At 47.7% G+C, this 24,773-nt stretch overlaps 1 protein-coding gene across 6 annotated transcripts in view; it reads right to left on the bottom strand.

Annotated features, from left to right (window-relative positions):
* The window catches only part of CHD8 (chromodomain helicase DNA binding protein 8), a 1,013,809-nt gene that overhangs the window by 697,039 nt on the left and 291,997 nt on the right, over nucleotides 1-24,773 (bottom strand). For all 6 annotated transcript variants that reach the window (XM_069238270.1, XM_069238269.1, XM_069238274.1 and 3 more), the window contains exons 12-14: nucleotides 23,505-23,748; nucleotides 16,979-17,155; nucleotides 16,336-16,479 (exon numbers count right to left, since the gene is read on the bottom strand). In XM_069238270.1, the coding sequence (XP_069094371.1) occupies nucleotides 16,336-16,479; nucleotides 16,979-17,155; nucleotides 23,505-23,748 (565 nt within the window). The remainder of the gene's footprint in view (nucleotides 1-16,335; nucleotides 16,480-16,978; nucleotides 17,156-23,504; nucleotides 23,749-24,773) is intronic.

Genomic DNA, 24,773 nt, shown 5'->3' with positions numbered 1-24,773 from the left:
CAAGAAACTCCCGAGGACAGCGGCCCTGCTCCAAAAGAACTGCAACTTTGTTACAGAGGAACAGATTTAAAGACCCCTGCAACTCCCCGCAAGAAGCGTGAGACTTGCAACACTGCACCCGGCGACCCCGACTCGACTGGTGGAGAACCAACACCTCAGGGAGGACCCTCCGGCGACTCCGAGACCGTGAGTAACCAAAGTTGTCCCCCCTGAGCCCCCACAGTGACGCCTGCAGAGGGAATCCCCAGGCTCCCCCTGACCGCGACTGCCTGAACTCCATTTCCCGACGGCTGGAAAAGACCCTGCACCCGCAGCCCCCAGCACCTAAAGGAACGGAACTCCTGTGCAGGAGTGACCCCCAGGAGGCCCTCTCCCTTGCCCAGGTGGTGGCTACCCCGAGGAGCCCCCCCCCCTTGCCTGCATCGCTGAAGAGACCCCTTGGTCTCTCATTGAAAACCATTGAAAACCCGACGCGTGTTTGCACACTGCACCCGGCCGCCCCCGCGCTGCTGAGGGTGTACTTTGTGCTGACTTGTGTCCCCCCCGGTGCCCTACAAAACCCCCCTGGTCTGCCCTCTGAAGACGCGGGTACTTACCTGCTGGCAGACTGGAACCGGGGCACCCCCTTCTCTCCATTGAAGCCTGTAGGAAGTTGGCTCTGTATGTGCTATTTCAAAGTAAGGAATAGCATGCACAGAGTCCAAGGGTTCCCCTTAGAGGTAAAATAGTGGTAAAAAGAGATAATACTAATGCTCTATTTTGTGGTAGTGTGGTCGAGCAGTAGGCTTATCCAAGGAGTAGTGTTAAGCATTTGTTGTACATACACATAGACAATAAATGAGGTACACACACTCAGAGACAAATCCAGCCAATAGGTTTTTATATAGAAAAATATCTTTTCTTAGTTTATTTTAAGAACCACAGGTTCAAATTCTACATGTAATATCTCATTCGAAAGGTATTGCAGGTAAGTACTTTAGGAACTTCAAATCATCAAAATTGCATGTATACTTTTCAAGTTATTGACAAATAGCTGTTTTAAAAGTGGACACTTAGTGCAATTTTCACAGTTCCTAGGGGAGGTAAGTTTTGATTAGTTTTACCAGGTAAGTAAGACACTTACAGGGTTCAGTTCTTGGTCCAAGGTAGCCCACCGTTGGGGGTTCAGAGCAACCCCAAAGTCACCACACCAGCAGCTCAGGGCCGGTCAGGTGCAGAGTTCAAAGTGGTGCCCAAAACACATAGGCTAGAATGGAGAGAAGGGGGTGCCCCGGTTCCGGTCTGCTTGCAGGTAAGTACCCGCGTCTTCGGAGGGCAGACCAGGGGGGTTTTGTAGGGCACCGGGGGGGACACGAGTTGTAAGGAAATGCCTCCTTGGCATGGTTGCCCCCTGACTTTTTGCCTTTGCTGATGCTATGTTTACAATTGAAAGTGTGCTGAGGCCTGCTAACCAGGCCCCAGCACCAGTGTTCTTTCCCTAACCTGTACTTTTGTATCCACAATTGGCAGACCCTGGCATCCAGATAAGTCCCTTGTAACTGGTACTTCTAGTACCAAGGGCCCTGATGCCAAGGAAGGTCTCTAAGGGATGCAGCATGTCTTATGCCACCCTGGAGACCTCTCACTCAGTACAGACACACTGCTTGCCAGCTTGTGTGTGCTAGTGAGGACAAAACGAGTAAGTCGACATGGCACTCCCCTCAGGGTGCCATGCCAGCCTCTCACTGCCTATGCAGTATAGGTAAGACACCCCTCTAGCAGGCCTTACAGCCCTAAGGCAGGGTGCACTATACCATAGGTGAGGGTACCAGTGCATGAGCATGGTACCCCTACAGTGTCTAAACAAAACCTTAGACATTGTAAGTGCAGGGTAGCCATAAGAGTATATGGTCTGGGAGTCTGTCAAACACGAACTCCACAGCACCATAATGGCTACACTGAAAACTGGGAAGTTTGGTATCAAACTTCTCAGCACAATAAATGCACACTGATGCCAGTGTACATTTTATTGTAAAATACACCACAGAGGGCACCTTAGAGGTGCCCCCTGAAACTTAACCAACTATCTGTGTAGGCTGACTGGTTCCAGCAGCCTGCCACACTAGAGACATGTTGCTGGCCCCATGGGGAGAGTGCCTTTGTCACTCTGAGGCCAGTAACAAAGCCTGCACTGGGTGGAGATGCTAACACCTCCCCCAGGCAGGAGCTGTGACACCTGGCGGTGAGCCTCAAAGGCTCACCCCTTTGTCACAGCCCAGCAGGGCACTCCAGCTTAGTGGAGTTGCCCGCCCCCTCCGGCCACGGCCCCCACTTTTGGCGGCAAGGCTGGAGGGAACAAAGAAAGCAACAAGGAGGAGTCACTGGCCAGTCAGGACAGCCCCTAAGGTGTCCTGAGCTGAAGTGACTCTAACTTTTAGAAATCCTCCATCTTGCAGATGGAGGATTCCCCCAATAGGGTTAGGATTGTGACCCCCTCCCCTTGGGAGGAGGCACAAAGAGGGTGTACCCACCCTCAGGGCTAGTAGCCATTGGCTACTAACCCCCCAGACCTAAACACGCCCTTAAATTTAGTATTTAAGGGCTACCCTGAACCCTAGAAAATCAGATTCCTGCAACTACAAGAAGAAGGACTGCCCAGCTGAAAACCCCTGCAGCGGAAGACCAGAAGACGACAACTGCCTTGGCTCCAGAAACTCACCGGCCTGTCTCCTGCCTTCCAAAGATCCTGCTCCAGCGACGCCTTCCAAAGGGACCAGCGACCTCGACATCCTCTGAGGACTGCCCCTGCTTCGAAAAGACAAGAAACTCCCGAGGACAGCGGACCTGCTCCAAGAAAAGCTGCAACTTTGTTTCCAGCAACTTTAAAGAACCCTGCAAGCTCCCCGCAAGAAGCGTGAGACTTGCAACACTGCACCCGGCGACCCCGACTCGGCTGGTGGCGATCCAACACCTCAGGAGGGACCCCAGGACTACTCTGATACTGTGAGTACCAAAACCTGTCCCCCCTGAGCCCCCACAGCGCCGCCTGCAGAGGGAATCCCGAGGCTTCCCCTGACCGCGACTCTTTGAACCTAAAGTCCCGACGCCTGGGAGAGACCCTGCACCCGCAGCCCCCAGGACCTGAAGGACCGGACTTTCACTGGAGAAGTGACCCCCAGGAGTCCCTCTCCCTTGCCCAAGTGGAGGTTTCCCCGAGGAACCCCCCCCTTGCCTGCCTGCAGCGCTGAAGAGATCCCGAGATCTCTCATAGACTAACATTGCGAACCCGACGCTTGTTTCTACACTGCACCCGGCCGCCCCCGCGCCGCTGAGGGTGAAATTTCTGTGTGGACTTGTGTCCCCCCCGGTGCCCTACAAAACCCCCCTGGTCTGCCCTCCGAAGACGCGGGTACTTACCTGCAAGCAGACCGGAACCGGGGCACCCCCTTATCTCCATTCCAGCCTATGTGTTTTGGGCACCACTTTGAACTCTGCACCTGACCGGCCCTGAGCTGCTGGTGTGGTGACTTTGGGGTTGCTCTGAACCCCCAACGGTGGGCTACCTTGGACCAAGAACTGAACCCTGTAAGTGTCTTACTTACCTGGTAAAACTAACAAATACTTACCTCCCCTAGGAACTGTGAAAATTGCACTAAGTGTCCACTTTTAAAACAGCTATTTGTGAATAACTTGAAAAGTATACATGCAATTTTGATGATTTGAAGTTCCTAAAGTACTTACCTGCAATACCTTTCGAATGAGCTATTACATGTAGAATTTGAACCTGTGGTTCTTAAAATAAACTAAGGAAAGATATTTTTCTATATAAAAACCTATTGGCTGGATTTGTCTCTGAGTGTGTGTACCTCATTTATTGTCTATGTGTATGTACAACAAATGCTTAACACTACTCCTTGGATAAGCCTACTGCTCGACCACACTACCACAAAATAGAGCATTAGTATTATCTATTTTTACCACTATTTTACCTCTAAGGGGAACCCTTGTACTCTGTGCATGCTATTCCTTACTTTGAAATAGCACATACAGAGCCAACTTCCTACATTGGTGGATCAGCGGTGGGGTACAAGACTTTGCATTTGCTGGACTACTCAGCCAATACCTGATCACACGACAAATTCCAAAATTGTCATTAGAAATTGATTTTTGCAATTTGAAAAGTTTTCTAAATTCTTAAAAGACCTGCTAGGGCCTTGTGTTAGATCCTGTTTAGCATTTCTTTTAGAGTTTAAAAGTTTGTAAAAGTTTGAATTAGATTCTAGAACCAGTTTTAGTTTCTTAAAAAGTATTCCAACTTTTAGAAGCATAATGTCTAGCACAGATGTGAATGTGGTGGAACTCGACACCACACCTTACCTCCATCTACAGATGAGAGAGCTAAGGTCACTCTGTAAACTAAAGAAAATAGCAATGGGCCCCAAACCTACCAAAGTACAGCTCCAGGAGCTTTTGGCAGAGTTTGAAAAGGCCAACCCCTCTGAGGACGGCAACTCAGAGGATGAAGATAGTGACTTGGAGGGAAATTCCCCCCCTCCAGTCCTACTTAGGGAGAGCAGGGCTTCTCAAGCCCTGACTCCACAAATAATAGTCAGAGATACTGGTTCCCTCACAGGAGGGACCAACAACTCTGAGATCACTGAGGATAACTCCAGTGAAGAGGACATCCAGTTAGCCAGGATGGCCAAAAGATTGGCTTTGGAAAGACAGATCCTAGCCATAGAGAGGGAAAGACAAGAGATGGGCCTAGGACCCATCAATGGTGGCAGCAACATAAATAGGGTCAGAGATTCTCCTGACATGTTGAAAATCCCCAAAGGGATTGTAACTAAATATGAAGATGGTGATGACATCACCAAATGGTTCACAGCTTTTGAGAGGGCTTGTGTAACCAGAAAAGTGAACAGATCTCACTGGGGTGCTCTCCTTTGGGAAATGTTCACAGGAAAGTGTAGGGATAGACTCCTCACACTCTCTGGACAAGATGCAGAATCTTATGACCTCATGAAGGGTACCCTGATTGAGGGCTTTGGATTCTCCACTGAGGAGTACAGGATTAGGTTCAGGGGGGCTCAAAAATCCTCGAGCCAGACCTGGGTTGACTTTGTTGACTACTCAGTGAAAACACTAGATGGTTGGATTCAAGGCAGTGGTGTAAGTAATTATGATGGGCTGTACAATTTATTTGTGAAAGAACACCTGTTAAGTAATTGTTTCAATGATAAACTGCATCAGCATCTGGTAGACCTAGGACCAATTTCTCCCCAAGAATTGGGAAAGAAGGCGGACCATTGGGTCAAGACAAGGGTGTCCAAGACTTCAACAGGGGGTGACCAAAAGAAAGGGGTCACAAAGACTCCCCAGCAGAAGGGTGATGAGACAACCAAAACTAAAAATAGTAAAGAGTCTTCTACAGGCCCCCAAAAACCTGCACAGGAGGGTGGGCCCAGAGCCTCTTCACAAAACAATGGGTACAAGGGTAAAAACTTTGATCCCAAAAAGGCCTGGTGTCATAGCTGTAAACAGCATGGACACCAAACTGGAGACAAGGCCTGTCCCAAGAAAGGTTCCACTCCAAACTCCCATCCAGGTAACACTGGTATGGCTAGTCTCCAAGTGGGATCAACAGTGTGCCCAGAGCAAATCAGGGTCCACACTGAAGCTACTCTAGTTTCTGAGGGTGGGGTGGATTTAGCCACACTAGCTGTCTGGCCGCCTAACATGCAAAAATACAGACAGCAACTCTTAATTAATGGGACTAGAATAGAGGGCCTGAGGGATACAGGTGCCAGTGTCACCATGGTGACAGAGAAACTGGTTTCCCCTGGCCAATACCTGACTGGAAAAACTTACACAGTCACCAACGCTGACAATCAGAGAAAAGTACATCCCATGGCAATGGTTACTTTAGAATGGGGAGGGGTCAATGGCCTGAAACAGGTGGTGGTCTCCTCAAATATCCCAGTGGACTGTCTGCTTGGAAATGACCTGGAGTCCTCAGCATGGGCTGAGGTAGAGCTAAAAACCCATGCAGCAATGCTGGGTATCCCTGAACTGGTGTGTGTGAAAACAAGAGCACAGTGCAAGGCACAGGGTGAAAAAGTAGAACTGGAGTCTGGAAAAATGGCCCAGCCTACCAAGAGAACAGGAAAGTCAGTTGGGAAACCAACTGCAACACAGCAAAAGAAAGGGAACCTCTCTTCTCAGGAAGAAGTTCTGCCCTCTGAGGGAACTGAGCCTTTGGAGCTTGAACCTTATCAGGTTGAGCTCTTAGGCCCAGGGGGACCCTCAAGGGAAGAGCTGTGTAAGGGACAAGAAACCTGTCCCTCTCTTGAAGGCCTTAGGCAGCAAGCTGCTGAAGAGTCCAAAGGCAAGAAAAATGGAACACATAGGGTCTATTGGGAAGATGGGCTCCTGTACACTGAGGCCAGAGACCCCAAACCTGGTGCCACTAGGAGAGTGGTAGTGCCTCAGCTGTTCAGAGAGTTCATCCTAACATTGGCCCATGACATTCCCCTTGCTGGACATTTGGGACAAACCAAGACGTGGGAGAGGTTAGTCAACCACTTCTACTGGCCCAATATGTCCAACATGGTTAAGGAGTTTTGCCTCTCCTGCCCCACCTGTCAAGCCAGTGGTAAGACAGGTGGGCATCCAAAGGCCCCCCTCATTCCACTTCCAGTGGTGGGGGTGCCCTTTGAAAGAGTGGGTGTGGACATAGTTGGTCCACTGGAACCTCCCACAGCCTCAGGAAATATGTATATCCTGGTAGTAGTGGATCATGCTACCAGGTATCCTGAAGCTATTCCCCTTAGGTCGACTACTGCCCCTGCAGTAGCCAAGGCCCTCATTGGTATCTTTACCAGAGTGGGTTTCCCTAAGGAGGTGGTGTCTGACAGAGGTACCAACTTCATGTCAGCATACCTAAAGCACATGTGGAATGAGTGTGGAGTGACTTATAAATTCACTACACCTTACCATCCACAAACTAATGGCTTAGTTGAGAGATTCAACAAGACATTAAAAGGCATGATCATGGGGCTCCCAGAAAAACTCAAAAGGAGATGGGATGTCCTCCTGCCATGTCTGCTTTTCGCTTACAGGGAGGTACCACAGAAGGGAGTAGGGTTCTCACCCTTTGAACTTCTGTTTGGTCATCCTGTAAGGGGACCACTTGCCCTTGTTAAAGAAGGCTGGGAGAGACCTCTCCATGAGCCTAAACAGGACATAGTGGACTATGTACTTGGCCTTCGCTCTAGAATGGCAGAGTACATGGAAAAGGCAACCAAAAACCTTGAGGCCAGCCAACAACTCCAGAAGTTTTGGTATGACCAAAAGGCTGCACTGGTTGAGTTCCAACCAGGGCAGAAAGTCTGGGTTCTGGAGCCTGTGGCTCCCAGGGCACTCCAGGACAAATGGAGTGGCCCTTACCCAGTACTAGAGAGGAAGAGTCAGGTCACCTACCTGGTGGACCTGGGCACAAGCAGGAGCCCCAAGAGGGTGATCCATGTGAACCGCCTTAAGCTCTTCCATGACAGGGCTGATGTGAATCTGTTGATGGTAACAGATGAGGATCAGGAGGCAGAGAGTGAACCTCTCCCTGATCTTCTGTCATCAGACCCAAGAGATGGCACAGTAGATGGAGTGATCTACTCAGACACCCTCTCTGGCCAACAGCAAGCTGATTGTAGGAGAGTCCTACAACAGTTTCCTGAACTCTTCTCCTTAACCCCTGGTCAGACACACCTGTGTACCCATGATGTGGACACAGGAGACAGCATGCCTGTCAAGAACAAAATCTTTAGACAGTCTGACCATGTTAAGGAAAGCATCAAGGTGGAAGTCCACAAGATGCTGGAATTGGGAGTCATTGAGCGCTCTGACAGCCCCTGGGCTAGCCCAGTGGTCTTAGTCCCCAAACCTCACACCACAGGTGGAAAGAAAGAGATGAGGTTTTGTGTGGACTACAGAGGGCTCAATTCTGTCACCAAGACAGATGCTCATCCAATTCCAAGAGCTGATGAGCTCATTGATAAATTAGGTGCTGCCAAATTTCTAAGTACCTTTGACTTGACAGCAGGGTACTGGCAAATAAAAATGGCACCTGGAGCAAAAGAAAAGACAGCATTCCCCACACCTGATGGGCATTATCAGTTTACTGTTATGCCCTTTGGTTTAAAGAATGCCCCTGCCACCTTCCAAAGGTTGGTGAATCAAGTCCTTGCTGGCTTGGAGTCCTTTAGCACAGCTTATCTTGATGATATTGCTGTCTTTAGCTCCACCTGGCAGGATCACCTGGTCCACCTGAGGAAGGTTTTGAAGGCTCTGCAATCTGCAGGCCTCTCTATCAAAGCATCCAAATGCCAGATAGGGCAGGGAACTGTGGTTTACTTGGGACACCTTGTAGGTGGAGGCCAAGTTCAGCCACTCCAACCCAAGATCCAGACTATTCTGGACTGGGTAGCTCCAAAAACCCAGACTCAAGTCAGGGCATTCCTTGGCTTGACTGGGTACTACAGGAGGTTTGTGAAGGGATATGGATCCATTGTGACAGCCCTCACTGAGCTCACCTCCAAGAAAATGCCCAAGAAAGTGAACTGGACTGTGGACTGCCAACAGGCCTTTGACACCCTGAAACAGGCAATGTGCTCAGCACCAGTTCTCAAAGCTCCAGATTATTCTAAGCAGTTCATTGTGCAGACTGATGCCTCTGAACATGGGATAGGGGCAGTTTTGTCCCAAACAAATGATGATGGCCTTGACCAACCTGTTGCTTTCATTAGCAGGAGGTTACTCCCCAGGGAGCAGCGTTGGAGTGCCATTGAGAGGGAGGCCTTTGCTGTGGTTTGGTCCCTGAAGAAGCTGAGACCATACCTCTTTGGGACTCACTTCCTAGTTCAAACCGACCACAGACCTCTCAAATGGCTGATGCAAATGAAAGGTGAAAATCCTAAGCTGTTGAGGTGGTCCATCTCCCTACAGGGAATGGACTTTATAGTGGAACACAGACCTGGGACTGCCCATGCCAATGCAGATGGCCTTTCCAGGTTCTTCCACTTAGAAAATGAAGACTCTCTTGGGAAAGGTTAGTCTCATCCTCTTTCGTTTGGGGGGGGGTTGTGTAAGGAAATGCCTCCTTGGCATGGTTGCCCCCTGACTTTTTGCCTTTGCTGATGCTATGTTTACAATTGAAAGTGTGCTGAGGCCTGCTAACCAGGCCCCAGCACCAGTGCTCTTTCCCTAACCTGTACTTTTGTATCCACAATTGGCAGACCCTGGCATCCAGATAAGTCCCTTGTAACTGGTACTTCTAGTACCAAGGGCCCTGATGCCAAGGAAGGTCTCTAAGGGATGCAGCATGTCTTATGCCACCCTGGAGACCTCTCACTCAGTACAGACACACTGCTTGCCAGCTTGTGTGTGCTAGTGAGGACAAAACGAGTAAGTCGACATGGCACTCCCCTCAGGGTGCCATGCCAGCCTCTCACTGCCTATGCAGTATAGGTAAGACACCCCTCTAGCAGGCCTTACAGCCCTAAGGCAGGGTGCACTATACCATAGGTGAGGGTACCAGTGCATGAGCATGGTACCCCTACAGTGTCTAAACAAAACCTTAGACATTGTAAGTGCAGGGTAGCCATAAGAGTATATGGTCTGGGAGTCTGTCAAACACGAACTCCACAGCACCATAATGGCTACACTGAAAACTGGGAAGTTTGGTATCAAACTTCTCAGCACAATAAATGCACACTGATGCCAGTGTACATTTTATTGTAAAATACACCACAGAGGGCACCTTAGAGGTGCCCCCTGAAACTTAACCAACTATCTGTGTAGGCTGACTGGTTCCAGCAGCCTGCCACACTAGAGACATGTTGCTGGCCCCATGGGGAGAGTGCCTTTGTCACTCTGAGGCCAGTAACAAAGCCTGCACTGGGTGGAGATGCTAACACCTCCCCCAGGCAGGAGCTGTGACACCTGGCGGTGAGCCTCAAAGGCTCACCCCTTTGTCACAGCCCAGCAGGGCACTCCAGCTTAGTGGAGTTGCCCGCCCCCTCCGGCCACGGCCCCCACTTTTGGCGGCAAGGCTGGAGGGAACAAAGAAAGCAACAAGGAGGAGTCACTGGCCAGTCAGGACAGCCCCTAAGGTGTCCTGAGCTGAAGTGACTCTAACTTTTAGAAATCCTCCATCTTGCAGATGGAGGATTCCCCCAATAGGGTTAGGATTGTGACCCCCTCCCCTTGGGAGGAGGCACAAAGAGGGTGTACCCACCCTCAGGGCTAGTAGCCATTGGCTACTAACCCCCCAGACCTAAACACGCCCTTAAATTTAGTATTTAAGGGCTACCCTGAACCCTAGAAAATCAGATTCCTGCAACTACAAGAAGAAGGACTGCCCAGCTGAAAACCCCTGCAGCGGAAGACCAGAAGACGACAACTGCCTTGGCTCCAGAAACTCACCGGCCTGTCTCCTGCCTTCCAAAGATCCTGCTCCAGCGACGCCTTCCAAAGGGACCAGCGACCTCGACATCCTCTGAGGACTGCCCCTGCTTCGAAAAGACAAGAAACTCCCGAGGACAGCGGACCTGCTCCAAGAAAAGCTGCAACTTTGTTTCCAGCAACTTTAAAGAACCCTGCAAGCTCCCCGCAAGAAGCGTGAGACTTGCAACACTGCACCCGGCGACCCCGACTCGGCTGGTGGCGATCCAACACCTCAGGAGGGACCCCAGGACTACTCTGATACTGTGAGTACCAAAACCTGTCCCCCCTGAGCCCCCACAGCGCCGCCTGCAGAGGGAATCCCGAGGCTTCCCCTGACCGCGACTCTTTGAACCTAAAGTCCCGACGCCTGGGAGAGACCCTGCACCCGCAGCCCCCAGGACCTGAAGGACCGGACTTTCACTGGAGAAGTGACCCCCAGGAGTCCCTCTCCCTTGCCCAAGTGGAGGTTTCCCCGAGGAACCCCCCCCTTGCCTGCCTGCAGCGCTGAAGAGATCCCGAGATCTCTCATAGACTAACATTGCGAACCCGACGCTTGTTTCTACACTGCACCCGGCCGCCCCCGCGCCGCTGAGGGTGAAATTTCTGTGTGGACTTGTGTCCCCCCCGGTGCCCTACAAAACCCCCCTGGTCTGCCCTCCGAAGACGCGGGTACTTACCTGCAAGCAGACCGGAACCGGGGCACCCCCTTATCTCCATTCCAGCCTATGTGTTTTGGGCACCACTTTGAACTCTGCACCTGACCGGCCCTGAGCTGCTGGTGTGGTGACTTTGGGGTTGCTCTGAACCCCCAACGGTGGGCTACCTTGGACCAAGAACTGAACCCTGTAAGTGTCTTACTTACCTGGTAAAACTAACAAATACTTACCTCCCCTAGGAACTGTGAAAATTGCACTAAGTGTCCACTTTTAAAACAGCTATTTGTGAATAACTTGAAAAGTATACATGCAATTTTGATGATTTGAAGTTCCTAAAGTACTTACCTGCAATACCTTTCGAATGAGCTATTACATGTAGAATTTGAACCTGTGGTTCTTAAAATAAACTAAGGAAAGATATTTTTCTATATAAAAACCTATTGGCTGGATTTGTCTCTGAGTGTGTGTACCTCATTTATTGTCTATGTGTATGTACAACAAATGCTTAACACTACTCCTTGGATAAGCCTACTGCTCGACCACACTACCACAAAATAGAGCATTAGTATTATCTATTTTTACCACTATTTTACCTCTAAGGGGAACCCTTGTACTCTGTGCATGCTATTCCTTACTTTGAAATAGCACATACAGAGCCAACTTCCTACACGAGTCCACACCGAAATTTCACCCTCAGCGGCGCGGGTGCGGCCGGGTGCAGTGTAGAAACAAGCGTCGGGTTCGCAATGTTAGTCTACGAGAGATCTCGGGATCTCTTCAGCGCTGCAGGCAGGCAAGGGGGGGGGTTCCTCGGGGAAACCTCCACTTGGGCAAGGGAGAGGGACTCCTGGGGGTCACTTCTCCAGTGAAAGTCCGGTCCTTCAGGTCCTGGGGGCTGCGGGTGCAGGGTCTCTCCCAGGCGTCGGGACTTTAGGTTCAAAGAGTCGCGGTCAGGGGAAGCCTCGGGATTCCCTCTGCAGGCGGCGCTGTGGGGGCTCAGGGGGGACAGGTTTTGGTACTCACAGAATCAGAGTAGTCCTGGGGTCCCTCCTGAGGTGTCGGATCGCCACCAGCCGAGTCGGGGTCGCCGGGTGCAGTGTTGCAAGTCTCACGCTTCTTGCGGGGAGCTTGCAGGGTTCTTTAAAGTTGCTGGAAACAAAGTTGCAACTTTTCTTGGAGCAGGTCCGCTGTCCTCGGGAGTTTCTTGTCTTTTCGAAGCAGGGGCAGTCCTCAGAGGATGTCGAGGTCGCTGGTCCCTTCGGAAGGCGTCGCTGGAGCAGGATCTTTGGAAGGCAGGAGACAGGCCGGTGAGTTTCTGGAGCCAAGGCAGTTGTCGTCTTCTGGTCTTCCGCTGCAGGGGTTTTCAGCTGGGCAGTCCTTCTTCTTGTTGCAGGAATCTAATCTTCTAGGGTTCAGGGTAGCCCTTAAATACTAAATTTAAGGGCGTGTTTAGGTCTGGGGGGTTAGTAGCCAATGGCTACTAGCCCTGAGGGTGGGTACACCCTCTTTGTGCCTCCTCCCAAGGGGAGGGGGTCACAATCCTAACCCTATTGGGGGAATCCTCCATCTGCAAGATGGAGGATTTCTAAAAGTTAGAGTCACCTCAGCTCAGGACACCTTAGGGGCTGTCCTGACTGGCCAGTGACTCCTCCTTGTTATTCTCATTATTTTCTCCGGCCTTGCCGCCAAAAGTGGGGCCTGGCCGGAGGGGGCGGGCAACTCCACTAGCTGGAGTGTCCTGCTGGGTTGGCACAAAGGAGGTGAGCCTTTGAGGCTCACCGCCAGGTGTGACAATTCCTGCCTGGGAGAGGTGTTAGCATCTCCACCCAGTGCAGGCTTTGCTACTGGCCTCAGAGTGACAAAGGCACTCTCCCCATGGGGCCAGCAACATGTCTCGGTTTGTGGCAGGCTGCTAGAACTAGTCAGCCTACACAGATAGTCGGTTAAGTTTCAGGGGGCACCTCTAAGGTGCCCTCTGTGGTGTATTTTACAATAAAATGTACACTGGCATCAGTGTGCATTTATTGTGCTGAGAAGTTTGATACCAAACTTCCCAGTTTTCAGTGTAGCCATTATGGTGCTGTGGAGTTCGTGTTTGACAGACTCCCAGACCATATACTCTTATGGCTACCCTGCACTTACAATGTCTAAGGTTTTGTTTAGACACTGTAGGGGTACCATGCTCATGCACTGGTACCCTCACCTATGGTATAGTGCACCCTGCCTTAGGGCTGTAAGGCCTGCTAGAGGGGTGTCTTACCTATACTGCATAGGCAGTGAGAGGCTGGCATGGCACCCTGAGGGGAGTGCCATGTCGACTTACTCGTTTTGTCCTCACTAGCACACACAAGCTGGCAAGCAGTGTGTCTGTGCTGAGTGAGAGGTCTCCAGGGTGGCATAAGACATGCTGCATCCCTTAGAGACCTTCCTTGGCATCAGGGCCCTTGGTACTAGAAGTACCAGTTACAAGGGACTTATCTGGATGCCAGGGTCTGCCAATTGTGGATACAAAAGTACAGGTTAGGGAAAGAACACTGGTGCTGGGGCCTGGTTAGCAGGCCTCAGCACACTTTCAATTGTAAACATAGCATCAGCAAAGGCAAAAAGTCAGGGGGCAACCATGCCAAGGAGGCATTTCCTTACAAAGCCTATGTGTTTTGGGCACCTCTTTGACCTCTGCACCTGACTGGCCCTGAGCTGCTGGTGTGGTGACTTTGGGGTTGCTCTGAACCCCCAACGGTGGGCTACCTTGGACCAAAAACTGAAACCTGTAAGTGACTTACTTACCTGTTAAAACTAACAATACTTTACTGTAAAGAAATGGCTCCCTGTTGCAGTTACCCCCCACTTTTTGCCTGATACTGATGCTGACTTGACTGAAGTGTGCTGGGACAGTTCTCCTTATTGGATTTTTGTTATGCTCTTCTAATATTGGTTGTGGAATTCCATTCATCTGAAACAACATAGGCCCCATTAATGATCACCCCCTAACCAGTGTGTGACCGGATGGTAGGGGATGAAACACTCCAACAGAGTTCCAGTTGTGACAACAAAGACGTTTTATTTTAAATAATAGATGTGAAAATGTGCAGGTACGTATTTGTTAGTCTTTAAATGCTGGGTATAGGGTGGTGGGGTGTTTTCCGTGGTCTGATCTTCACTCTCCTCTTTTCTGTTCCTTTTCCGTAGGGTGTTCCCTGGGAGGCACATGTGGAAAGAAGTATCGGTAAGTGGACTAGGCACTTTTGTCTATTTGCTCCTTACTGTAAGTCTTCCTTTTGTTTCTGTCCTATCCCACTATTCTTTTCAAGGTGACATTTCTTCGAGTGACTCTTACTTTTAACATATGTGCTTTCTGTCTGTTTATTCCTCTACAGTGCTCGTTATCCTGTGCGCGGTGTCTTCGGTGGCCTATACTGACTATTGTGCTCTACAGTGTTCAGTGGTACGTTTTCTGGCAACCCCAATTCGATTCTGATCCTTTCCCTCCCCCTCCCCTCTTTTGTGGTGTGCTCGTGCCCTTGTTTGTCGCTCTCTCTCTCTCTCTCTCTCTCTCCCTCCCCCCTTCTCTACTCCACTCTTTCACTCGGGTTCAGGGTCGTGGTCCCACGCACCTGTACTGCCACGCTTCTCCAGAAGTGTGGCGGGTTGCAGCGGCTCGTCCTCCCGGTTGCTGGGTATCGGGGCATCCGATACTCGTCTCCAGCTGTCTCCTCCAGGATACAAATGTTTCCACTGCCTCCGGTTATTACTTGGGCTCCGTCCTCTGCTTTCGGCGTCCGCCTTGCTTCCTCCAGACTCCTCCTTTGGGAAATGGTTCACGGTTCCTCTATCGCCTCCAACTCCTTCCTCACAGACACCGAACGCCATACGTTCGGGTAGCAGCGGTTTTGACTTCCTGACATCCTGCCACTCCAGAGCGTCCAGCCAATCACGGGAGGGTAAACTGGGCTGCCTGGGGCCACCAGTGGCAGCGTCAGCAGAAGCAAAGTCAGAGTGCGGGCGAACAGGTTCCAGCCCGTCACACAGTGTTAATAGCATTTATTACAAAGTAGATGGAGTAAATGCATGCAGATGAGTGCACATTTTTAATCGCAATTACCATTGGATGAATCACTAGTAAAAGCTGTATAAATACAAGTATATTTATTGGGTTCTGTGTGACTCATTATTGTACGTGCACTGCTTAAATACTTAACACATTGCCTCTGAATTAAGCCTGACTGGCTTGTGTCACATTACCAGATACCGAGCTCAGGCTTATTTTATTTATTTAGTCTGACATAGTAAGCGGTGGGTGTATCCTTTGAGGTGGACATCTGTCCAAACAAAAATGATAATCCACTTTTCTACAAAGACCATTCAGCAAGCTCCTGAAACACAGCATCATACTACACACCCTGAAGGTATTTTACGTGGGAGACACTAATGGTTCCTCATACCTCCATAAGATAAATATAACAGCTGCTGCCATCCAACAGTGACCAGTGAAAAAGCAATGGTCCCCTACTTTGAGGAAGATTAACGACTGTGTGCATCCCCAAACCAGTATAAGCAAGGCTCTATTGTTGAAAGCCACCAACTCACTGTGCCACTGGATTCAAGCTAGCCTGGCTGCTGAAGGGTGATACCCTGAAACTGGTCACAAGATATTTTTTCTGGTCCAGGGAGGACCTGGCTTGGCAGTTCGGGCTGGACTGTTCCCATGAGGAACAGGGTCAAGACGGATTTTCGTGTGGCTGGGTCCAACCTGGGGTGGCATGGTGAGCAAAAGAACAATGGAGTAAACCTAGATCTGTGACTGGGGTGAGTGGTTGAAAAGTTTTAGTACTCTGTCCATCATCCTTCTGTGTTATCAACTAACATCGGCAGCTCCAGGAGTCATTTACGCTATAAAGCCCACTGAAAGAAACATAAGACAGGCCAGAAACCACCAACTGGTCAGGGAAGCTCAGATTTTCCAAGTCATGCCAAGACTATTCCCTACACCCATACTCTACTTAGTTTAACACTATATGGAAAGGATGGAGTTTAAGGACTTTGCATTATTTTACAAATGTCATATGTATATGAAACGCAATTAAGGTTGACATTCAACATTGTTAATGCTCTTGCTCTCACAATTCAATCACAGTGGGGAATAAATACTACAACAAGGGAAAGCAAGCCTACATATCAGTGCAAATGGTATGAATATTACCTGCTCCTCCGTCTTCAGGTCACCAAAGTCTTTCAGGAATTCAGACTCCGAAGGGAACTGTGATGGCTCTAGAAAGTGCAGCAAGCTGAAGAGTTCCTCAACGGTGTTCTGCAAAGGGGTGCCAGTCAGCAGGACTTTGTGCTCCTAGAGACACAGATGTGAAAGCCCATCAGGACAAAAACTATAAAGATTTTAGTTTTGGGCTTGGAGGGGAGGATCAGAAGACCTCAAACACTGAATATGTGGAGTTTTCAAGGGGTTAACATAACAAGAGCATCTTAATAGGAAAGAGGAGCGATCAGTCTAAGGCCTCGTGAGGATGAACAAGTCTACTGGGTTGCAATTCAAAGCTCTACAATGACAATGTAAAGGTTTTGAAAGGGTAAAGTTAAGGGTGCCCTCTCACTCTTGAATAAAAGCAGGAAGGAGAGTGGTTACAGTTGAGATGGTAGTAAACTAACTTCATGTGGAAGCTTTTTCTCCCATCCAACCACTTGAGCCACTATGGCCATCTGTTTGATGCCACTAGCCCTAAGCATCTCTACTCTGCTTTTAATGATCTTCACCAAGATGCCGGTTAAGGTGTTAAAAGCAGTAATTTCCTTATACATATGGCCTATCTTTAAACATCTCAAAGACATACCAGGTCCATATGTTTGAGGCTGTCCAAAAGCTTGCAATTGCGGTTCTTCAGCCTGTGGGCCTCATCGATGATCACGCAGCGCCACTCGATCTCACGCAGCTCAGGGCAGTCCGACAACACCATCTCAAAAGTCGTAATCAGGGCATCAAACTTATATGCACCAGGAATGAGACGATCCTAAAGAGGAGGCATAATGTTTAAAAAAATATATATATTAATTGAAATGGGTTCTGCTTTTGCAGAAGAGTTTGTTTCGCGAATGAAGATAAACATATATTTGCACATCGTTGGTATGTTCAACAGATATGGATTTTCTTTTTTAAATAACCTTTGCCATCAGGATGAAAATCCCCAATACTGAACATTAAAATATGTTGACATAATATTATGTTAAGTATTGGGGGTTTTAAAGTAGCACACTCATTTCATGGTTGGGCTTGTTTGGCTCTTAGCCAATGAGAAAATCGACACCTTAAACAGGCTTTAGTGAGTTGGGGAATGTACACACTACTGTCCAACAGCATATAAGGGAAGTAGAGTAGGTATCTGTTGAATCTATAAAAAAAAAAACCTGGGCTGGTGAAGTAGTTAGTTACTTTTGTGAAACAGAAGTTCTCAACTGAGGGCACTGCCAATCGATGCATCAACACTGAATAACATGCAATCCTCAAGCACTTACAAAATGAGAGAAGAAAGTCCCACAGTAAAGCAAAACAATGTAGAGGAAAATGATATGAAAACTCAAACTCAAAAAAGGGTTAAAAAAATAAATAAAAAAATCGATTTTTCAGAACAAACCTTTCTGCCAGTTCCAACTTTCAAAATAGATAAAGCGAAAGACAACAGCTTTGACCTTAGATAGCATGTGTTATTTTACTTATATTGTTAATATGCGCAATATGCAAAAATAAGGTAACCTATATAACTAACAAATTGCAAAAAAGCCAAAACACATTCACAGGCACTTCTTTATCAGGTGTCTGTGCACAAGAGTAGACAAAATGTAGTCATCCATAAGGCAAGGTAGTTAATGAATAAGATGGGCTCGCTATTGCTCAATGCTACATTCTGTGGTGGGCAGAAGAAAATTGTGAATTGATACCAAAGCAGTACCCCTCCCCTCACCACACCCAAGGTGGTGGGCCTGTGGAATGGCTCCAACAAAAACGTCCTGCAGGACTGAATGGGCAAACTGCCCATCTTGATGGATCAGACATCAGGCTTTCACGGCAGTAGTGCTTCAAGAAGGTATGCACTGATGCCTGTGTAGCTGCCTGACATATATTCAGGACAAATATCACAAATAAGAGCGATGGCTAAAGATACAACCAACTGGATCTATACCATGGGTATTCCTAATCAGGCTCCAAAGAAATTGCTATAAAAAGATGGCAATTATATTGGAAGAGGAGTGTAAAGAAATGGCTCCCTGTTGCAGGTAACCCCCCACTTTTTGCCTGATACTGACTTGACTGAGAAGTGTGCTGGGACCCTGCTAACCAGGCCCCAGCACCAGTGTTCTTTCACCTAAAATGTACCATTGTTTACACAATTGGCACAACCTTGGCACCCAGGTAAGTCCCTTGTAACTGGTACCCCTGGTACCAAGGGCCCTGATGCCAGGGAAGGTCTCTAAGGGTTGCAGCATGTCTTATGCCACCCTAGGGACCCCTCACTCAGCACAGACACACTGCTTGCCAGCTTGTGTGTGCTGGTGGGGATAAAATGACTAAGTCGACATGGCACTCCCCTCAGGGTGCCATGCCAACCTCACACTGCCTGTGGCATAGGTAAGTCACCCCTCTAGCAGGCCTTACAGCCCTAAGGCAGGGTGCACTATACCACAGGTGAGGGCATATGTGTATGAGCACTATGCCCCTACAGTGTCTAAGCAAAACCTTAGACATTGTAAGTGCAGGGTAGCCATAAGAGTATATGGGCTGGGAGTCTGTCAAAAACGAACTCCACAGCTCCATAATGGCTACACTGAATACTGGGAATTTTAGTATCAAACTTCTCAGAATAATAAACCCACACTGATTCCAGTGTTGGATTTATTAAAAAATGCACACAGAGGGCATCTTAGAGATACCCCCTGTATTTTACCCAATTGTTCAGTGCAGGACTGACTGGTCTGTGCCAGCCTGCTGCTGAGAGACGAGTGTCTGACCTCATGCGGTGAGAGCCTTTGTGCTCTCGGAGGACAGAAACAAAGCCTGCTCTGGGTGGAGGTGCTTCACACCTCCCCCCTGCAGGAACTGTAACACCTAGCAGTGAGCTTCAAAGGCTCAAGCTTCGTGTTACAATGCCCCAGGTCACTCCAGCTAGTGGAGATGCCCGCCCTCTGGACCCAGCCCCCACTTTTGGCGGCAAATCCAGGAGAGATAATGAGAAAAACAAGGAGGAGTCACTGGCCAGTCAGGACAGCCCCTAAGGTGTCCTGAGCTGAGGTGCCTCTGACTTTTAGAAATCCTCCATCTTGAAGAAGGAGGATTCCCCCAATAGGATTAGGGATGTGCCCCCCTCCCCTCAGGGAGGAGGCACAAAGAGGGTGTAGCCACTCTCAAGTACAGTAGCCATTGGCTACTGCCCTCCCAGACCTAAACACACCCCTAAATCGAGTATTTAGGGGCTCCCAGAACCAAGCAAGATCGATTCCTGCAACCTAAGAAGAAGAGGACTGCCGAGCTGAAAAAACCTGCAGAGAAGATGGAGACACCAACTGCTTTGGCCCCAGCCCTACCAGCCTGTCTCCCCCCTTCGGAAGAAAACTGCTCCAGCAATGCTTTCCCCAGGACCAGCGACCTCTGAATCCTCAGAGGACTGCCCTGCTCTAAAAGGACCAAGAAACTCCCAAGAACAGCGGCCCTGTTCAACAAAGACTGCAACTTTGTTTCCAGAGGAGCAACTTTAAAGACCCCTGCAATTCCCACCAGAAGCGTGAGACTTGCAACACTGCACCGGCGACCCCGACTGGTGAAGAATCCGGCAACCCCGACTCGACTGGTGAAGAAACAACGCTACAGGGAGGACCCCCCGGTGACTCCAAGACTGTGAGTAACCCAAGTTGTCCCCCCTGGGCCCCCACAGCGACGCCTGCAGAGGGAATCCCGAGGCTCCCCCTGACCGTCTGAATCCAAAATCCCGACGCCTGGAAAAGACCCTGCACCCGCAGCCTCCAGGACCTGAAGGATCAGAACTCCAGTGCAGGAGTGACCCCCCAGGAGGCCCTCTCCCTTGCCCAGGTGGTGGCTACCCGAGGAGCCCCCCCCCCCCCCCTTGCCTGCATCGCTAAAGAGACCCCTTGGTCTCCCATTGAAACCTATTGGAAACCCGACGCGTGTTTGCACACTGCACCCGGCCGCCCCGCGCTGCTGAGGGTGTACTTTTTGTGCTGACTTGTGTCCCCCCCCTCGGTGCCCTACAAAACCCCCCTGGTCTGCCCTCCGAAGACGCGGGTACTTACCTGCTGGCAGACTCGATCCGGGGCACCCCCTTCTCTCCATTGAAGCCTATGTGTTTTGGGCACCTCTTTGACCTCTGCACCTGACCGGCCCTGAGCTGCTGGTGTGGTGACTTTGGGGTTGCTCTGAACCCCCAACGGTGGGCTACCTTGGACCCCAATTTGAACCCCGTAGGTGGTTTAATTACCTGCAAGAACTAACATTACTTTACCTCTCCCAGGAACTATTGAAAATTGCACTGTGTCCACTTTTCAAATAGCTATATGTGTTTTATGTAAAAAGTATATATGCTATTGTGATTATTCAAAGTTCCTACAGTACTTACCTGCAATACCTTTCAAATGAGATATTACATGTAGAATTTGAACCTGTGGTTCTTAAAATAAACTAAGAAAATATATTTTTCTATACAAAAACCTATTGGTCTGGAATTGTCTGAGTGTGTGTTCCTCATTTATTGCCTGTGTGTATGTACAACAAATGCTTAACACTACTCCTTTGATAAGCCCACTGCTCGACCACACTACCACAAAATAGAGCATTAGTATTATCTCTTTTTGCCACTATCTTACCTCTAAGGGGAACCCTTGGACTCTGTGCTGTCTCATTAGGATTCCATTGGGCGCTCAACACCTGGCCCCGTGTAGCTGGTGGTGCAACCTTGGTGTCTTCTTAAACCTTGCCCTGTGGACACCTTAACCCCCGACAAGTGGGATCGTAAGTCAAGTACTTAACTGTAAATTATGTTGTTACTCTTCCTCCCCTAGGACTGCATTGCAACCTATGAGAAAATGCAGTGTTAACTTTTGAAATTGAAGATCATTACTTACCTGTAAACTGTTTTACTAGTGAATTCTAAACAAAGTGTATTTGATACTTTAATGTGATACATACTTGAAACTGCTCTTACCTGCAACAAAGATCCTTTTGGTTCTAGAAATAAAGTAACCAAGTATATTTTTGCTACATAAAAAACATTGGTCTGGGGTTAGTCATTGAGTGTGTGCCTCAATTCTTGACTGTGTGTACAACAAATGCTTAGTACTACGCTCTGATAAGCCTAACTGCTCGACCACACTACCCCAAAAGAGAGCAGTAGTAATATCTGTGTACGCCTCTGGTGATTCAGTGGACTCTGCACGCTATAGCTTACTTTGGCATAGTATATACGGAGCCAGCTTCCTACAGTCACCGTTCTGCAGATCTACAGACTGTCTGCAGCTAGCGGTGAGCAACAGTTCCAGAGTTGGAATGCCCTTTTGACTCTGTGCAAACCTATTCATTTGCATGTTTTAAAGGTTCCCACAGCTCTTCTCTAATCATTTCCCATTTACTGAGACAGGATGGAAATGTACTCATGGCAAGGTTGAGAAATAAAACATCTGCCAGGGTTGGGGTTAAAAGTGGTAAAGGGAAATTGAACTTGTAAATGTTCAACAGATTTTTGCATGAGTAAATCTACACCAGCATATCTGCTCGTGCTAATATGCAGATCACAAATATTTCCTAGTAGTATGATTACCTGGTCTACTTCTGTAAATTCTTGTGAAATTATGAAATACGCAAATCTGCACTACTGCAAAGACATATGCCATGGGTGCACTTTTGTGACTTTAAGAATTGGCCCACTAATTATGTCTGGTGTTAACCAAGACCTTTTGTTTTAATACAATTTTATGTCTCTCTCTCTCTATCCATCTATATGACCTGACTTCACTGTTGACTAATCCCTCTTGCAGAACCCACTCCTACTCAGCACCTGGATACCCTCAGGGGTGACAAGTTGGGTGCTCAAAAAATCCATGTTACATTACGAAGATCGCAGTCTGCTCTTTAACAAGGAGCCTACTGGCACACAACTTAGCTTTGTTCAGTGCCAGAAACTACTGTGGCAAAGTGTGCTTTTTGCAACCACAAAATAAATAAAAAAAAAAATATATATATATATATATATATATATATATATATATATATATATATATATATATATATATTTTTTTTTTACTTTTTGCTAATATTTTCTACAATGGTGATGGCCCAGCAACTTCCACAACAATAACGTTTTACAAAAATCTTGTCAAAACAATACATGCATTGACAAACACAAACACTGACCACCAATATCAGATCTACTGGGTTTGGAGATGCTTGTTTAAATTCATGTTTACCATAATCCTGTTTAAACTGGTTACACTGACTTTCCATTATGAATATTTTTTGGAAATACTAGCATCCATCAACACATTTTTCTAAATGATGCATCAAATAAATGGTACCCAAAATTTCACACTAGTTTAGCAAAGTTTTTTTTTTCCATGTTTGCATTTTTTTTGTGAACATTTTATTTTGAAAGCAAAAAATAATAAATTTTGCTTTCAAGCTTCTGCAAATATCTGTATTTAATCAAAGAACCTTGAGAGAGCATTATGTGTCGTCTAATATTTTTAAACTTTGCAAACATGCGAACGCATTTTTTGCTAATTAGAACGGTCAGTAGTGCAGTACGAGCTTACAATATTTATTTAGAACGCTCACCCTAATAATAAAGGCTTTGTATTAATGAACCATAAATACAAGTTTGAACAACATTAACGTATGGACACAAATATTACCTCGACTGCAGACCCTTCATTTCACTGCTCTGTAATGTGATTATGTAATTTGGCAGCCAAAATGTTTGTGCTACATGGGGTTGGGCCTACCTGTCCTAAGTACATAATTAACCCGAAAACTTGTTGTCCTTGACCCTAAACAAATTTTCCTGGGCATAGGGCTACAGGTATTCCACACCCCTGGAACTATCTAAACAGTGTACCCCTACATTGCTACAATGCATAGATGGCCAGCTTCCTACAACGGAACAAACAAAACTCTTTGTATGCTCTGGAAAAAAAGAAAAAAAAAATCACCCATGTGATTATTTTATGAAGCAAAAACGTGTAACCACTGATTTTTTACAATTTTTGAAAATATTGCAATACAATGAAAACCTCCATCAGAATCCATAACAAACATTACTTAAAACAGGATCCTCGAAGTCTGTTTTGTGTTACATGCCTCACCTTGGAGTCCTTGCAGTACATCTCGTATTGCTGGATCATCTGCCGACTGGCCAGGCTTCCATGATAAACAATGGTATTCATGTTAGTCCAAGTGGAAAACTCACGCTCCCAGTTTGTGATGGTGGAAAGTGGAGCAATGACTAGGAAGGGACCACGCAGGCCAACGCTGTACACCTCCTCAAGAAAAGTGATGGACTGGATGGTCTTTCCCAATCCCATCTCATCTGCTAGGATGCAGTTCTGCCTGAGAGGGGTTCAAAGGTTTCAGGGCAACAGGCAGAGAGCAATGGAGAGCAAGGAGAGAACACGTAAAAATGGTGGTGGAGGACCAATGATAAAAAGAACGAACACTTGCATTGTAGCTTATACATATTTTAAATATCTCACTGCTTCTGTTTTGCCTACACTCTAAAAAGAAAAACATTCACACTGAAGCTTGCTTTGAGTACTGTGAGACACCAACCACATGAACTGAATAAAAGGGAAAAAAATCACAATTAGAACTGATAATGAAGGAATAAATTAACAAGTCTTGTGTATTCCCAATTAAAATTCTATTATAGTGCACAGTGATATTTTCCTATATAGGCCTCTTCCTATCCCGTTTAGTGTGGTCATGCAGACTTCCTAACTTCCCAGAGACTGTAGTGTCACTTCCCCTCTACAACAAGCGGACCTTGCCCCAAGTCCATTGCTACCACTAGGTTACCAATGTATAATTAATCTTACGATCCAATGCTAAAAGCCCAGGACAGAAGTATCCAGGTCATTGAAGGACAATTTCATGCATGACTGAGAAAAACTGATGACTATGCAAATTAGTTCACCCATATAGATCCACTGCATGATGATTCATTTTATCTGGATTTAACATAATGTGGCATTTAGTCCTCACATCATTACATTAATATTATTTTCTCTACAACCTTCTGCAGCTCATGGTTACAGGGCAGTTAAAGCATGTTCCTCTCCCCAAAAACACCCTCGCTCTACCTTGAGCACAATAATGCAATATTACTTTCAAGCCTCTTGCTAGTCATACAATACAAAAACGGTGTTCTATTTTGGCCTCCTACTATTTCTCGGAGTGATTCCCTTTCACTGTTGTCATTATCCTTATTATATATTTTCCAATAGAGACTGTAAGAATCAAAGTCATGGTCTGGCTTGGAAAATACATGTGGCCTCTTGCTTGGTTCCTGAGCAAATTGATTTTTATCTGAAACCCTGGTGAGGAGGTCGCATTCCAACACTGGTGGGGACTTTTCT

Source organism: Pleurodeles waltl, chromosome 6, assembly GCF_031143425.1.
Source record: "Pleurodeles waltl isolate 20211129_DDA chromosome 6, aPleWal1.hap1.20221129, whole genome shotgun sequence".
Classification (NCBI taxonomy): domain Eukaryota; kingdom Metazoa; phylum Chordata; class Amphibia; order Caudata; family Salamandridae; genus Pleurodeles; species Pleurodeles waltl.
Note: the sequence above shows the minus strand (reverse complement) of the source record. Positions and strands in the feature narration are given on the sequence as shown.